Source organism: Lithobates pipiens, unplaced genomic scaffold (assembly GCF_037356315.1).
Source record: "Lithobates pipiens isolate NorthernLeopardFrog02 unplaced genomic scaffold, aLitPip1_a1.2 Scaffold_8, whole genome shotgun sequence".
In the NCBI taxonomy this organism is placed as follows: Eukaryota; Metazoa; Chordata; class Amphibia; order Anura; family Ranidae; genus Lithobates; species Lithobates pipiens.
This window is the reverse complement of record NW_027507903.1, coordinates 129,449,417-129,467,778: the sequence shown is the minus strand read 5'-3', so window position 1 is coordinate 129,467,778 and position 18,362 is coordinate 129,449,417. Positions and strand designations below refer to the sequence as shown.

Here is an 18,362-nt window from a genome sequence, read left to right as displayed (position 1 = left end):
AACAACTGGAGGGCAATAGTTTGAAAGCCCATGTGCTAAACCTTATGCCACATATACAGAACAAATGTTCTGGATACTGTATCAACTGGAGGACCAATAGGGGTTGGGCTGTAATTGATGGGTTGCTTTATTCAAGAAAGCAACCATAAGATTCCTGACTGGTTGCTCTCAGGACAGAAATACAGGAATGGCAACTATGATTTGTTTTTGAAGGTGCAAGCTTTATTCCTTTTGCTTGCTTCCCTACTTACTGTCTCTATGCTTTGTTCAAAGTCAGTGGGTGATTAAGGCAGCAGACAAGGATAAGAAATACAGCACTGTTGATGCTACCATAATTTTACACATGTCTGTTTTAAGCTAAGCAAAACTATATTTTTTATCCGTTTTTTTTCTTCTCCTTCAGTATGTAACCAGATTGACCGCTGGCCATTTCCGGAACCAGGACTTTCACTGTCTCTACCAATCATGGGCCTTGTTCTACAGGTATTATGCCATCAATAGCAGCAGAAATAGTAGTAGTTCTATCCATATGTAGGTCCATATACAATATAATCTTATTGTACCATCTTTATGGACAAATCACAATTATGTCTCAGCTATTGAATTTAAAGGAGAAGTACAGCTAAAGCTCGTTTGCTGTACTTCTCAGGAACACAGGAGCAGGGGCATACCTAGGGCATTTGGAACCTGGGGCGGATCCTATATCTGCCCCCCTCCCCCCGACAAAATCGCAGCACTCGAAGCTTGTCGCTCAAAAAGAAGCAGGAGCTTCTTTTGAGCGACAGTGTCGTGTGGTGTGATTTGCCGCGGCCAAAGCATGATTTATCTAGAGCAGAGAGCCGGTTACTGACAGTCACCAGCTGTCTGCTCACTGAGCATCAGCAAAGTGTATCTAAGCCCAAACGATTAACTTATTTTAGTTGCTTTCTTTTGGTCTTTTAAATAAACCGCTAAATTCATACAAGACTACAGTTATGTTGAATAATTTGATCAAAGTTAAAATGCAAGTTCACCTTTTACAGAGAATCTGTAAGGTGAGCTTACACTTGACCCCCTCCCCATCACACCCAGTCCCGCTGTACCTGAGGCCAGCGATCACCTGTTCTGACACATCAGACAGCCACTTTACTGGTCCGGGGATTTGAAATCCAGTGGCTTTTTCTCCACTTCAATGCTGACAGGATGGCCTACACGGGTTTTGATTGGGCGGCGCCACCCAAGTGACAGTGCCGACCAATTACAATGCCTCCTATATGTACCTTTACAAGGTACATATTAAAAGATCAAGCCAGGGGATTTCCAAGCAGCTGTCCGATGTGTCAGAGCATGTGATCGGGGGTTGGGGAGGGGAGGGTGTTCAGTGTAATTTCACCTTACAGATTTTTATGTAAAGGTGAACCTACCCATCAAGCCATACTTTTAGGCAGAAGATTAGCATGGGTACCTGTATTGTATACATTAATGTACGCATGCAAAATATAAAAAGATTAGCATAAGACAGAACTGTGCAATTTATATTGTAAAATAGTAATCAGTTACTTTTGTTTTCTGTTTCCTATTGTAAAGGTCAAAATTCCAAGCCATGATGATCTATTGGAGACGAATGCTATTACAGATCATCAAAAAGTATGTGATCCTTGTTCCTTGTAAGTTGCTAATATGTAGCTTGTCTGATTTATACATAATACAGGATACTACAGTACTTGTATTATTCCGTTATTTTGTTTGCTTTACAACAAAGATTTCATACGATAATTATTCTAATACTTTGAAAACTACTTCAAAGCAAATCCAAGGTTAGAAAATTACATATAGGAGCAGATAGGTACTAATGTTCAGTGTCTTAAAATGCCTATTCACCAACAAGCGCTAGTGCAAGGTGGCACTCTTAACGGCCATGGTGCCCCATTAGAAACAGTATAGGATGCTTACAGCTATGTGCTGATAAAGAAAAACTTTAAAAAAACTTTGTTTTGTGTTTAAAGCTTAATTCCAGGTATGTTTTTTTTTTTTTTGTATAGTTACATGATTTAGCTTGTAGAAATTTAAGTGGAAGCAAAGAATCTCTATAGAAGCCAGCACTACTACAGTGGTCTTTGCTGTCTTCCTGGCACTGTTCAGAGAATGCTTTGCACTTGGAGAGACATGGCGGCAATGTCACAATCTCCAGCTCATCCAATCATTGCCTTGTATTCTTTGGAGAAAATACATGGTATTCTTTGGCTCCCATGCCAACCAGGTGACCCCCCCCCCCTACTTGGAATCCAGCTTTACATATATACATTATTGAGAAAAGTTCCTACAAATCAAAAAGGTCTCATTTATCATACAGCATTGCTTTATACCTGAATTGTTGAGAAGCTATATAAGCTAAAATGATTTTATGTCAGTTTTATCCTGTTTTAGTGATGATTATAAAAAGTAACTATTCTACTCCCAAGCCCCCCTACATCTCAGGATTTATCACAACATCACAGCGGGTGCCCACTCCCCACCTCCTTTCTGCAGAAATTATTTTCAACACTGGTTGCTCCTCCACCTAGACTTGAATATGGCCACATACCAAGCATAATGAGCATGGAGATTGCTGTAATACAGAGGGTATCTGTTCCTGGTGTTCGCCACATGTTTGTGCAGCACTGCAGCCAAGGACCTAAGTAACCATGATCGTGGTGGATGTAAGTGACAACAGACACTGGTAACAGGACATATTGGTTGCTCTATTTTTCCCCATGTCAAAAACCCTGTTGATTTTAGCAAAAGAAACAGATAATACAAATATCATAGGTTATTTCACATGTAAACAGCGATACCTGTATTTCTGCTGATTGTGTTTTGTATTGTGACTAGGACCGCTTGGATCCTCCTTATCACATCTCCAGTATCCACGAGTTGGATCTTTTCAGGTGAGCTAGAATTGAAAAGAAACCCATGCCAAGTGAAATGTGTGAGTACTTTAAGTAGAACAGAAATAACAGTAAAAGCAAGTCTTTTTAAACACTGAGAAAAAGTGCAAGGAGGAGTAAAGTGGTCACATGATTTTGACAGGATTTTTTGATAGGGTTCTTCACCTATCATCGAAGAGAGAACATTCTTTAGGACACCATAGACTGCACAACACCCTCTGCATTTTGTGAATAAAATGCAGGTGCAGTGTGGAATATGTACTGTGGTACCCTGCGAAGAATAAAGTTTTGTCCTCTACGTTAAAGTAAATTGGCCCTGGGTGCGTAAGATACAGTGTGGGAGATTTGCTAAAGCTTGTGCAGTTATGCATGGTAGCCAATCGGCTTTTAACTTCAGCTTGTTCAATTAAGCTTTGACAATAATACCTGGAAGCTGATTGGTTTCTATGCAGAGCGGCAAGAGATTTTACACAATGCAGTTTTACTAAATAACCCCCAGTGTGATCTGATCCTGAACATGGGGCTGGATTAAGAGATTTTTCCAAGCAATATTTGTAGTGTGCCCTTTTAAATCCTTGTCCATGTCAAGGAGTCTTCAAAACATTTGTAAGCTCAAAATTAGAATTTTTTGTATGCTGTAGTTTATTCAACAGTAACATTTTAACTGATTTGCTTATCAAATGAGTTTTACAAATGACATCCCAATTTGGTTATTTGTTTTTAAAAACACCTTGAATACTTATTTCATAAAAAGCATATGAAATGGACAAAAATATCCCAAAATAAATTTTTAAATGCATAATGTATTTTGTATAATTAATACTTTTTCCAATATTTGCTGTTATTTAACCTGAATACATGGACCCCAAATGTATGCATAGATTTTGATGTATATGTCAGTGCTATGTGGTTGAATAATAAGCTTATATTTTAGGGTTTCTCATTATCATACATTTTCCAGCACTGTGTTGGCTGTAATTCACAGTCAGAGAAAATTTAATTTTTGACTTATATGCTTATATAATTCTTTTTGTATAACATATTCATCTTCTAACCAGCTAACCTAATATAACCAGCTATTTGTTTTTATTATTTGTAATATTACTGTCGATCACACAGATCTCCTCTCCTCATAGTTGTAGCTGCTACTGTGAGCAAGAGGAGATGCAGTTTGACAGGCAGTGCACACTGCTGGGTACTGTAGTGACCTGTGCATATGTACTATGTATTTATGTAAGTATGCTATCTGTTCCTAGAGTATAAACAGCAGTTTTTTTTCAATATTTCTAGATCTTTTCAGTCTGTACTGATGAACCTCCAGTTACTATGGGAGTTGGTTCTACTTGGGGAACCTTTGGTTGTTATGGCTCCTTCTCCAACCATTTCCTCTGAGATTGTACTGGCATTAACTGGGTAACTGCTTGTTCTTTCTTTGGAAATATAATGTGTGCATTGTGTAGCATGGAAACCATAGTCCATTGCTTATATAGGAAAGTTTGGCTGGGAAACAGCACTAAAAAGACATTGGTTTGGTTGTACAGTAGATGCCTTGTGATATGTTTACCTTTTATGGTTTCTATAAAGTAGATCTAGGAGATAGCCTCTCATATGTTGGGATTCTGACACACCTTCTAACATTCTTAATTGAGAAAGAGCAACAGCTTTTACCAAGAGAATATACTGTATAGACTACTTACACACTACTATAAAGCCCACTTCCACAGACCATTAAGAATTGATTAAAAAAGACTGGTTAAGCTTACTAATATTTATTATGTCTATATATTAATCTATAGTTACAGATGCTTGATCCAGTATTCTTCCTTTATACTGACAATTGAAAACCAAAAATGCAATAGTTTAGAGTTTAAGTTTAAGGTTTAATCCAGTATAAGACTTTTAGCTTTACTTTAGTCTTACTGGAGGACATCTAACAACTTCTAGCTGGCCATAAATGGATCAAAATTCAGCAGGTTTAGCCAGGGACCAGCTAAATTTCAATCCATATGTGGGCATCCATGTTCGACAGAAATCGATCATCAGATAGACATCTGTCAATCGTGAATATTGTAATTTTATTCTCAAACATTAGCTGCAGCTGCTGATCAATGCATTCTAAAAGTGGGACACTCAGCACTCCCACTGCTTGATTCAGGGTCAGAGGCGACTCTAGGCCTTGTGAGGTCTTAGGCAAAGACATGAGGCCCCACTCATGCCCATAATGGGAAAAATAATGCAAGCGATAAAAATGAACTGGGGTATGGGTAAAGCAACCTTTGGGATTTCAGGAGTGTGGCTAACAATTTAGGCGTGCTGTAACCTGTAGTGTTCCTATCTACAGCTCACAGAATATTGGTGTGATCAGCTGGTATATAAAAACATTTTTTTTTTTTTTTAAAGAAATGCCATTAAATAATAGAAACAAATATTAGAACTTACATATTTTATGTGAAACTTGTTTTTTTTTCTGCACAGATGATCAGTTCTGGGTTTAACTTGAGATAAGCAGTGGACAGGGGACAGCAGGACAGAGCACAAGGGGTCAGGACACAATACGGGGAGGACAGCAGGACAAATTACAGGGGATCACATTACATTGGGAACAGCAGGGCACATTATGGGGCACATCATGGGGCACACAGCAGTACCTTGGGAACATCATGGGGCATACAGCAGTACCTTGGGAACATCATGGAGCACACAGCAGAACCTTGGGCACATCATGGAACACACAACAGAACCTTGGGCACATCATGGGGCACACAGAAGAACATGGGGCACATCTCAGGGCTCACTGCAAAACATGAGGTACATCATGGGGGTTACGGCAGAACATGGGGCACATCAAGGGGCTCACTGCAGGGCATAGGGCACATCAAGGTGCTCATGACAGGGCATGGGGCACACCATAGGGCAAGCAGCATAACATGAGGTACACAGCAGGGCTCAACACATAGCACACAGCAGGGCTCATCACTAAGCACACAGCAGGGCATGGAACACACAGCAGGGTATAGGACACGCAGCATGATACAGGGTACACAGTAGATTACAGGGAACAGCAGTGCACATAGCAGGGCAAGAGGCACATCAGGGTACAGGGCACAGCAAGTCACCACAGTGTACAGGGAACAGTAGGGTACATGGTACAGGGCACATAAGGGTACATGGTACAGGGCACAGTAGGATTCATAATACACCAGAGTACAGGGCACAGCAGGGCACAGGTATGGGGCACATCAGGGCGTAGGGTATGGAGCACAGCGGGGTACAGGCACAGGGAATGGGGCACATATGGGCACAGCAAGGCACATCAGGGTATGGGGCACAGTGCACGAGCACATCAGGGTATGGGGCACAGCAGGGCACAGGGTGTGGGGCACAGGGTACTGGGCACAGCAGGGCACACTTTTATTTATCAGTTTCCTTCAACTGCAGAGTAGCGCAGGAAGCAGCTGTAATAAGTTCTGTCTCAGGTCGCGCTGCTCCCTGGCAGCCTATCCTCTCCCCTTCTCTTCCCCATCCCAGGTGATGTCACAAGCATATGACGAGAGGAGGGGCCACCAGGGAGCAGCATGACATGAGAGAGAACTCATTACAGCTGCTTCCTGCACTACTCTGCATGTCGGCTGATACCCGTCAGCTGTCTGTGATTTACGGGTAGATCGCCGCAAACCTTCTGGTGACTTCTCAGCAGAACATCTGGGAAACCACAGTTAAACATGGCAATAGACAAATTAGGCGGCCATGAGGCCCCTGTGAGTGCGAGGCCTTAGGCGACTGCCTAATTTATAGAGCCGTCTCTGATCAGGTTTGAGGACTATTAAGAGGAGTACTGAGGCTGAGGGTGCTGTAATGTTTTCAGAAAGCTATGTACAGCACCCTGCTAGCCCCTTCCACCAGCCAAGATATGTCTGCATTGCATAGAGATACAAAAAGACCCAGTAATGACATCATTGAGACTAATATAAGGTATGTAATGAAAATGGAAACATTTTATTTAAAAATGTCATGAATGGCTGACAGCGAGGTTACAGAAACCAGGGAAGGCAAAATATATACATATTAAACTTTTACCCTTGAGTTTACCCTATAAAAAAAAATTACAAGAGTAAGCAAAAGGGACATTACTTACCTTCAGTGTGATGTGTCCCTTGTGCTTCTGCCTTCAGGTTCATGTAGTAATTTTCTTCCTCCCAATGACCCTAACCCCCCCCCCCCCCCATCCCAGAAGATTACGGTGGCAGGGATTGATAGAACTCAATAGCTGTCACAGACCCTCATCAACAGTGCCCGACTATGCCTGCCCTTTATGCCCAGCTCTCCCATTTTTAGAAGCTGTACTATAGCTTCTATGAATAAAATGCAAGCTATGAATGGAAGGGGCAGACATCAGTCAGCCACCCATCCTCCATTCATAAATCGTGTTTCATTTATAGAAGCTTTGGTACAGCTTCTATGTATGGAGGAGCTGGGCATAAGGGGTGGGCATAGTCGATCACTTATGATGGATGCCTGTGGCAGTTCCTCAATTCTATTAATGCTTGCTGCACTGAAGGATTATGGCAGTAAGTGTGGAGCTGGGGCAGCATTGGAGGAGGAAGATTACTACTGAACCAGAAGACAGAAGCACAGGGGACACATCCTACTAAAGGCAACTAATGTCAGTTGTGCTATTTTTTTAATTTATTTTTTTAGGCTTGAAATAGTAATAATTTACAATTCACAGCCATTTTCTTATATATCCAATAGACATATATAAAATATGCCTATTGGATAAATGTTCTTGGTAATATGTTACTTTTTATAATGCTGTTTATTTACTTTAAACACTAACAACTAAACTAGGCACTGTATCATATTTTTAGTCTGGGCGGAAGAGATGTATTGTTTGTTAAATCCTTGCACTCCATTTGTACACCTGTAGAAAAAATGGGAACTCTGTGGCCATTCGTCCTCCACAGCATGTCATAGCGGTCACTAGTGGGGGTGGGCACACACAGAGTATGGCTTCCATTGATTCCCTATGATCTCAAAGCAAGGCAAGCACGGTCAAATATTTTTGGTGTCTTGTTTAGGAGATCAGTTAATTTGCATATTTACCACCTTTCTAGCTTTAGTTACTTTTTAATTATAACTGTTATTAGCATTTTTGTAGTATAAATCATGGTGTTAGTTTGTAACTAAAGCAAAATCATCTAATAGATTTGCTCTGTTAGATTTTATTGTTGCTGTTTGTGTCCACACTAGGGAGATTATTTTTCTCCATTTGTCCTAGTGACTATTTTTTCCCAATAATTTTAGTCACCAGGACATAAATAGAGGGGAAATCTTTCAATGGTGACAATGATCGTGGTGATAACTGTCTTTTACTTCCTGTTGTGTCTGTTGGACAGGAAGCGATCGGGAAATTCCCCTATGAGACACAGATGGCAAAAAAACAATCTGACAGGGTTTAAAGCCATTGCTGTATGCAGGGCTTTACAGTTTAATAGTTAAATATGCCGAAATACAAATTCGTTATGCTTTTGTGTTTTCCAGATGCATTTCGCCTCTGAAGTTCTGTTCAGACTTCCGTCCATATTTCACTATCCATGACAGTGAATTCAAAGAATATACAACAAGGACACAGGCTCCGTGAGTGAATATTACCATGGGGAAAATTGGGGATAGTTATGCTACTGAAATGCTGGAGAGATATAAAAAAAACTAGTGGGAGAGTTAACCGAAACAGAAAAAGCAGTTGAGGGTGGACTTAGTCTGAAAGCAATTTCTATATATTATGATAAGCAGTATTAGGAGACTATCCTTCCTTGTATACATGTTCTTTTAAAGCGGTCATAGGAGTAGCTTAAAGGGGTTGTAAAGCCTCATGGTTTTTCACCTTAATGCATTCTATGCATTAAGGTGAAAAACCTTCTGTAGTGCAGCAGCCCCCCTTTTATTTACCTGAACCTGTTTGTTACAGGGATGAGCGCAGCAGCTCCAGCTGCTGTCTCAGGTCCTCAATGGTTAGATTGATAGCAGGAGCCATTGGCTCACGCTGCTGTCAATCAAATCCAGTGACATGCTGTCTGTGTCAATGGATGCAGCAGGACTCGGGAGCATGCCCACGTGAGTGCCCTCATGGAAAGCGGCTCTCCGCTTTCAAATACTTACCACGTTTTTCCTTTCTTGATTAACTCCACAGCAGAATAGAATCCCTCCCAGTTAAGGCTAGTTAAGGAACATTTGGACTGGATCAGCCTCAAAATCTATAGGGGGAAAGATCCTATGGTGTAATGTAAAAGCCAGGGCGGAAACTACCCATTCGTATGCTGCCATGGAACTAGTTGGGGAGTCTTATTTTTTATTTTATGGTTTGCATAAATACTGAACACTAACACCAATCATCTAAGCATTTTATACTACTTCTTGTTTAGTGAAAATAATGTACAGAAATGTTTTTCTACTTTCATTTTTTTATTTATTTTTTTATTTTTTTATAGACCTAGCCTTCTCCTAGGAGTCACCAATCCTTTCTTCATAAAAACTTTGCAGCATTGGCCACACATTCTACGCGTAGGAGAACCCAGGATATCTGGTAAGGGACAGAATAGGTTTTGGATGGTTTAATTTGACTTTTGTTGCCAATAAAAAAAATGAAACCTATCAGTCAATTTGCATGTGAATCAGCAGATGGTGTACCATTTATTTATTGTTATGTTTGTATGTTTATCTGCAGGGGATCTGCCAAAGCAAGTAAAACTGAAGAAGCTAACAAAGCTAAAGACGCTGGATACTAAAACCGGTGAGACTTTTGGTGTTGAATCCAGAGGCAAATTAAGTGGGCCTAGACTGTACACATAAATGCGGGTCTATGCTTGGACATAAATGTTAACCAATAAAAAATGGCAGACTCGATGGACCCCTAGGTCTTTTTTCAGAAGGATGACACATTGACAGTGGCAGAATCACCCAGGTGAAGGAGCTACTTCCCCCATATGAATTACCTCCATGTTGCAGAATCTTGCTCACTAGCAAGGGATTGACATCTCTCTGTTTCAGCTAGCAAGAGAGTGACTAAATAGGAAAAGGTGAGTGCCCTCTTAGAGATTCAGGCCCTGGCGTTAAGTCAGCATATAGCAGGTCACCCATTTAACATTAGCCTTAATAGAGGCCTGTAATGAGAGAAATTTGTAGTCTGCCTTTGCTGTTGTCCTTCTGAAAATGCAATTTGCTTGGCTGTCTTTGGCTTTAGTACTTAATGATTTTGAAAAAGTTTTCTTTCAGTGAATTCAGAAACTACTGATCTGAATATTTGTCCAAGGTCAATGGCTCAGAAGGTATTAAAACCACCAACCGCATGATAGCCAGGCAACTAGCACTTTTAGAAGAAAAGGTCAGTAACGGCAGTCACAACTAACCGCAAAATATAGTTAAACCTTGGTTTGAGAGCAACTTGGTTTGAGAGCATTTTGCAAGATAAGCAACATTTTTCAATAAATTTTGACTTGATATACAAGCAATGTCTTGATGTACAGGTAGCGCCTTGTCACAATTGAGTATAAAACAAAACAGGGGCACCTCTAAGTGTAGCAATATGGTTACATTTAATGAAGGTACAACATTTAGCAACTCACATGGTTGATGACTAAAGCAGGCGCATCTAAGTGTGCAGGCATCTGGGGTAAAGATGTCCATATAGACCAGTGGTCATTAACAATGTCCTCAGGGCCCACTAACAGGCCAGGTTTGCAAGATAACTGAAATACATCACAGGTGATATCACTTGCTGCTCAGTGATTGCAGTATTCTAGTCTGCATCTCCCGAAGGTAATACATAAAACCTGGCCTGTTAGTGGGCCCTGAGGACTGGGTTGATGACCACTAATATAGACCATCCACCGCATCTCCATCAACATCATCCCTTCCATGCTGCACTGCACGAGTGATTCAAGCCCCGCTTTCAAATCGCTCTGCTGCAGGATAGTCTTGTAGTCCTAGATTGCAAGCTTACAGCGGTGAGAGCCGGCGGTGCGGGCGATGGTCTATGTGAACAGCTTTACCCCAGATACTTGCATACACAGATTTGCCTCTTTTAACCACTTCAGCCCCGGAAGATTTTACCCCCTTCTCGGCCAAAGCACTTTTTAGGATTCGGCACTGCGTCGCTTTAACTGACAATTGCGTGGTCGTGTGACATTGCACCCAAACAAAATTGACGTAATTTTTTTTTTCCCACAAATAGAGCTTTCTTTGGTATTTGATCACCTCCTGCGGTTTTTATTTTTTGCGCTATAGACAAAAAAGAGTGTCAATTTTGAAAAAAACGCATTCATTTTTACTATAATAAATATCCCCCAAAAATATATAAAAAAACTAATTTTTTTCCTCAGTTTAGTCAGATATGTATTCTTCTTCATATTTTTGGTTAAAAAATTTTTTTTGCAATAAGCGTATATTGATTGGTTTACGCAAAAGTTATAGTGCATACAAAATAGGGGATAGTTTTATGGCATTTTTATTATTAATTTTTTAATCGCTGTTCATACTCTGTATGAACAGACGATCTGTCTGTTCTCCCCTCAGAGAACCGGAAACTGTTTGTTTACACACACACACATCCCGGTTCTCTTTGTGACAGCGGCGATCGCGGGAGCCCGGCAGTGGCCACAGGGCGAAGCGACAATGCATAACGTCGTTTCGCCCAGCCTTGCCTTTCTTCCGCGCCATTCTGCCACAGTACAACTGCGGCATCTGGTCGGCATATGGTTAATCTTCATGTGAGTAAATGTTGTACCTTCATTCAATGTAACCATATTGTTACACTTTGAGGTGCCTCTGTTCTCTCTCCTTCTTTTATACTCTGTAGCTCCTGCTGTATTTTGCTTCTAATCCCCTTGTGGAGGCTACCATTTGTGGATGTACATTTTATGGTTACACAACCTATCACATTGCTATAATCTTGTTATATGGACTATAAACTGAAGGACTTCTGAATAAAAGGTTGTGGAACGAATCATCTGAGCTTCCATTATTTCTTATGGGGAAATTTGCTTTGATATACAAGTGCTTTGGATTTCAAGCATGTTTCTGGAACTAATTATGCTCACAGTCCAAGGTTTTACTGTACAGGAATCGGCTATAGGAAAGAAGAAGAAAGAGTCTGATAGAAAAAAAAAAGGCTGTTCATGCACAGTCTGCCCACCCCTCTATATTATGGTGCACATGCTCAGCCAGAGAAATGCATTTTTGTTCCTTACATTTTTTTAATCTTATATTTACTTTTAGGAATGTATACCTCCTACAAGCCATTTCTTCATAAAGACAAGACACTGATCAAACAGTTGCTAAAGGTAATACTGTGGCTAGAAATGGTGAATATTCAGTATGGTGTGTAACCCTACACATTAGAGCTGCACGATTCTGGCCAAAATGAGAATTACTATTTTTTTGCTTAGAATAAAAAGATCACGATTCTCGCGGTGTAAAATCTTTCACATTATACAAAAAAAATTGGGCTAACTTTTACTGGTTAGTTTTTTTTATTATTATTCATTTTTATTCATTTTCCGAAAAAAATGCATTTTAACTGCTGTGCAAATACAGTGTGCAACAACCACCATTTTATTCTCTAGGATCTCTACAAAAAATATATATATAAATATATAATGTGTGTGTGTTTAAGGGTTCTAAGTAATTTTCTAGCAAAAAAAAATTATTTTAACTTGAAACCAACAAATGTCAGAAAAAGATTTGGTGTTTAAAGCGGTTCTCCACCCTAAAGTGGAAGTTCCACTCATGTGATTCCCTCCCAATCCAGGTATCTGCACCCACTTCCGGGACAGACCGCCGCAGATGCCCCACCCCCCGTTGTGTTCTGGGAAACGCACTGTTCCCAGGACACAGCGGGGACCAGCAGAGACGCACAGCGCGACTCGCACATGCGCAGCAGGGAACCGGGCAGTGAAGCCGCAATGCTTCATTTCCCGATTCCCTGACAGAGGATGGCGGCGGGGGCAGCAGAGAGACGAGCGATCGTTTGTCATCTGCCGCCGACATCGCTGGACCCTGGGACAGGTAAGTGTCCATTTATTAAAAGTCAGCAGCTGCAATATTTGTAGCTGCTGGCTTTTAATATTTTAAGGTGCAGAACCGCTTTAATGGTTAAACTTCACTCATTTTCACACCAAAGTGTATTTCTTTTAACTAAAGGACAACTTGTTACAATGCTGATACTTAAGTTTCACTGCTAAAGAATGTTGTGATTCTTGGCAGACTGCCCCTTTTTTTTCTCCTTTCTTTTGACGGCTGTCAGCTTTAGCAGAGCAGAGAGAATTCTCTACATAGAAAGAATTGGAAAATACTTTTTTCAAGATCACGATAACGATTCTTAACGATTAATCGTGCAGCTCTACTATACATCTACAGCCTTTACATTTAGTTTAGCCTTATAAAGTGCTAACCTTCATATATTGTAATCTGTCATCCAACAAAACACTAATTATTATTTGCTTTTTCTTTCAAAATATTTATTGAAACTTTTTACAAATAGTAAGACAAGCATCAGTACAAAAGAACTGCCATCAGTGGAACAAGTAAAGAAAACATATACAATACATAAGTTATTGAAACCCACAATGTCAATTCCAAAACGGTAAAGGTGTCCGCAGTATAAATAGGGGCTAGTACCTAATCAGCCGATACATCTAGCAGATGAGTACATACCCAATAAAGACTACCCCAAAATCAAAAAGTAAAAAAACTAAACTAAACACGTGGGGTTCTAGTATAGAAACTCTTGGGAAACGTATAATAGAAGGAAAGTGAGAGAAAGGGTAAAGAATAGTAAAAGAAAAAGCATGAAGCAGAGAAGAGTGGTCTGAGTTAGGGCCAAGGGGAATAGAATAGTCACTAAAACAAGAGATGTGCTAAGTTAATGTACCAGAGAGTTATGCATATATGTGGCCCACAGCTCCCATGTCTGTTCAAATTTTTCATCTGTGTCCTGCAGGATGCTAACAATATTTATAATTTAGCATAATCACGGTGACTTTTTTTTCCCGCCTTCTACAAGAAACACAAACCAGACACAATTTAAAAGGCCCGTCCCTCTCCTCTGACCCTCAGTTGTTTTGTTTCCAGACCTCCAGGATATGCACCAAAAAAATGTTTATTTTCTTCAGGTCTGGTAGCTGTGGTTAGCGGACCCCCCTTTTAGTAATACCCAGACTGGTTGTGGCTGTGTCTGTGGTGTTCTCTGCGTTGCTTTCTAAAAAGGCCCCCCCTGTTTCCTTGTGGGTTACTTGCCTTTTGGTTTTCTTTTTTATTGGCAACTTCCACTATCTGTATCTGTCATAGGGAACCAGTTGATGGAAGTTTTTTAAGGGTATCAATATTTAAAGTTGCATATTTATCATTTAATAATTGCACATTTACTGCTGAATTAGAAACATTTAATATATATGAAAGTTAGCGCAGTTATCACTATTTTCTTTTTTCAGTTATCCCACTCTAGGGTGGGATATACATTTAACTGCAGCAAACATCATTTGAGATTGACACTATTATGTTTTTTTTAGCGCCGGTGACACATATTTTATATATCCTCTCAAGTAGCTGTCCTGGAAGATGAAGGGGGAAAACCCCCGTTAGACTTACCGGTAACGGTATTTCCATGACTCTTCCAGGACAGTGTCTATATTCTCATCCTATTCTTTCTTCACTGGTCTCCTTATTTAACCTGGTGGTGGTGTTTTAGACCCCTTTCACACTGGGGCCGCCCGTGCAATAGCAGTAAAGCACTGCTTGTTTTAGCAGTGATTTACTGCTGTTTAAGTGGCAATTTTCAGCTGCTAGCGGGGCACTTTTAACCCCAAAGAAAGGGTTAAAAACTCTCATATTGCAGCGCTTCCAAATCGCTTTTCAGGTGCTCCAAAAGCTTTGCCCATTCATTACAATGAGCAGGGGCATTTTGGGAGTGCTCCCAAACTGCTCCAAAGAAGCTGCTTGCAGGACTTTTTTTAATGTAATGCAAGCACACCGCCCAGGTGTGAAAGCACCCATTCCAATGAATAGGAGGCAGTTTTCAGGCGCTTTACAGGTGCTATTTCTAGCGCTAAAACACCTGAAAACTGCCTCAGTGTGAAAGGGGTCTTGGTGAGATTCTGTTATTCCGAGTACACTTTTGAGGGAGGTGCCTGGTTTGTGTTTCCTGTAGAAGGCGGAGCCAATCATCTCTCAAGTAGCTGTTCTGGAAGATTCATGGAAATACCATTACCGGTAAGTATTTGCCCTTGTACACACGATCGGAGATTCCGACGGAATGTGTCCGATCGGAGCGTTTTGTCGGATATTCCGACTGTGTGTGGTCTGCATCGGACTGTTTCCATCGGACCAACTTTTCCAACTTGCCAGAAATATTTTCCGACAAAATGCTCCGATCGGACATACTCCGATCATGTGTAGAGAATTCAGATCGGACAAAATGCCACGCATGCTCAGATCAAATTTCTACATCAAAGCTATTGGCTACTAGCCTGAACGTAGTCCCATCGTAACGAAATTACGTCATCACGTTCTGAAAGATCGGATTTTCCGACAACTTTGTCCGACCATGTGTATGCAACAGTTTCAGACAAGATCCGTCAGACAAAATCCGACGGATTTGGTTGTCGGAATCTACGACCGTGTGCACAAGGGCTAACAGGGGGTTTTAGCCCACCTAGCAAGATGAAGAATATCTAACGTTGTAGGTATTTAGGTAACCCAGGCACAGGGGTATTAAGGAGTGCTATACATGGAGTCTGGGGAACCGATTGTCCCGTTACTCCACAAATCAGTGCAAAAATGCTGTTCTAATTGTTATTTGCTTTTTATTTGGAATTCTGTTGAGCCATTAGTATGATTCATATATTCCCTCACTTCGCTTAGTTAAGGCAGGTGACACCATTGTAACCTTGTTTTAGTTTTCCAGTCTCCCATGTTACCTGTTTGCTTATTGGAAAGTGAATAGGCATCATTGTACTTGAAGCTACCAAGCCGTGGTTATATTAATGTAGGCGATTTTTAGATCTTGCTATTCAGGGATTTAAAGGCCAACTGTAGATTTTTTTTTCTTTAATTGCCCCTATCCATATGATTGCTGCCCTCTAGGTCTTGTACTTGCCTTCAGCCTTGATCCATCAATCTTCAGTGTATGTTCCCCTAAAAATGTATACTTCTAACTGTGCATGCATACTGCAGCCCCATTCACAAAACTTATGGTAGCCTCAAGCTATATTCTGAGCAATTGCTTGAGGCTACCATGAGTTTTGTATTCCCACAGGAATAAATGGGGCTGCGGTGCGCATGCACAGTAAGAAGCTCCATTTTTTAGAGGAAAGGCTGTGCATTTCTGAGCAGGGTCTCATAGTGAACAGCTACAAATACTGTAGCTGCTGACTTTTAATATAAGGACATTTACCTGTCCAGGGAGTTTATGATGTCCGCACCCCAAGCCGATCTGTCCATCGGTTTTCGGCTGCAGGCATCGGCATTGCTAGTAAGGGAAGCCGGCAGTGAAGCCTTCAGACTTCACAGCCTGTTTCCTACTTCACAAGCGCGAGGCGCTTTCTGAATGGTCCCATTGTCTTCTGGGACACACACAGGTCCCAGAAGGCAGCGGAAGGGGAGGAGGAGGGTACGATCTGATTGCGGAAATTACGTACGCCGCCGCTGTGGCCTTAACCGGAAGAAAAAAAGATTACCCCATACAAACAAGTAAATGCAGCTAGAAAAAATAAAATAAAATGGCTGTTGATTTATTTTGCTGTTCTGAAGCGGATAGTTTAAAGATCTAAATGCGGGTTGAACTCTGCTTTAAACTTGCCTATGTCAACCTAACCTTGACTTTGTTGCTTCCAGTACAGTGATTTCAATTTACTGTCCAATAATCAAGCAGGTAACATAAGAAACAGGAAAGTTCAACCAAGATATAGAGGTGGGGGGGGGGGGGGGCTACTTTAAAGTAGGGCTGAAACAACGAATCGCTTATGAAATGAATCTATTTACTATTTTCATAATTGATTAATCGGCCAGTAACAAAATGGGGTTAAAGTTAATGAGTCTGATATTTACCAGATTGACCCTTTAATAGTACACTATATCTCTCCTCTAATAGTATATACACTATATCTGTCCTCTAATAGTATATAGGGTATATCTCTCCTCTAATATTATATACAGTATATCTCCCCTCTAATAGTATATACAGTATATCTCCTCTAATGGTGTATATATAGTATATCTCTTCTAATGGCATATACAGTATATATCTCAGCTTTAATGGTATATACAGTATCTCTCCTCTAATGGTATATACAGTATCTCTCCTCTAATGGTATATACAGTATCTCTCCTCTAATGGTATATACAGTATCTCCCCTCTAATGGTATATACAGTATCTCCCCTCTAAAAGTATATACAGTATATAGCCTATAATAGTATATACAGTATATCTCTCCTAATAGTATATACAGTATATCTTTCCTCTAATAGTATATACAGTATATCTTTAATAGTATATACGGTGTATCTCCTTTAATAGTATATACAGTATATATCCCCTCTAATATATACAGTATATCTCTTCTGTCATTCTCATTCTCATTCTCATTCTTCTGTCATTCTCAGAGTGTATCAGATATTTCGCTCCCTAATCATATAGTTGGTTATTTATATTTACCACTGCATATAGAGATATTTAAGAATAAATTGCCTTTTTTACACCACACTTTTTTTTTTTAAGGCTATTAACCGATTAATCGAAACAATAATCGGTCAACTAATCGATTATGAAAATAATTATTAGTTGCAGCCCTAGTTTAAAGGCATTGTACCCTTTCAAATATTTTTTTGTTTTAACTGTGTACTAATGTGTAGTTCTATTCCCTGTGCTGTTTGTTTGCCTTACTTTATAATGATGGGTTCACATGTTGTAGCTGTAGTTTGCAGTGTCATGCTAATTGATTCCCTATGCCCATGTATTCATTCACTGTCCTAGCTTGTCCCTATTTGCCAAAGGGGCAAGAAAACTTCATATTCTGGGTTACACAGTCCAGTGCATGCGTTGCCATCTGCTCTGTATTGCATCACAAATATGGGCGTGCTAAGATAATTAAAACATTGAAAACAAATAGATATGTGGGGTTGACAGAACAACAACAGAGGTCCAATATAAATACCAGTGGGCCATCATCAAATACCCTTTATTCCTTTTGTTTCTTCTTTTAAAAAAAAAATCTAGCTGCAGCAGTGGGCTCTCTGCATCTGTAAGCCCTGGTTCAGACATAGCTGCGGGAATGAAGCAATGCGAGTTCAAATGAACTTGCAAGATTTCACTCCTGCATGTCGGTGCCAATTTCGGCGGCGATTTCAGACGTCTGTCCGGGTTTCTGCACAGATGTCAATGGAAATCGCATCCCGAAATTGCA

The 18,362-nt window shown here is 40.4% G+C and overlaps 1 protein-coding gene across 4 annotated transcripts in view; it reads left to right on the top strand.

Annotated features, from left to right (window-relative positions):
* Nucleotides 1–18,362, top strand: part of DENND6B (DENN domain containing 6B) — an 80,711-nt gene that overhangs the window by 27,789 nt on the left and 34,560 nt on the right. For all 4 annotated transcript variants that reach the window (XM_077470760.1, XM_077470762.1, XM_077470761.1 and 1 more), the window contains 8 exons: nt 404–483; nt 1,567–1,626; nt 2,851–2,906; nt 4,197–4,319; nt 8,448–8,543; nt 9,395–9,489; nt 9,631–9,696; nt 12,180–12,244. In XM_077470760.1, the coding sequence (XP_077326886.1) occupies nt 404–483; nt 1,567–1,626; nt 2,851–2,906; nt 4,197–4,319; nt 8,448–8,543; nt 9,395–9,489; nt 9,631–9,696; nt 12,180–12,244 (641 nt within the window). The remainder of the gene's footprint in view (nt 1–403; nt 484–1,566; nt 1,627–2,850; nt 2,907–4,196; nt 4,320–8,447; nt 8,544–9,394; nt 9,490–9,630; nt 9,697–12,179; nt 12,245–18,362) is intronic.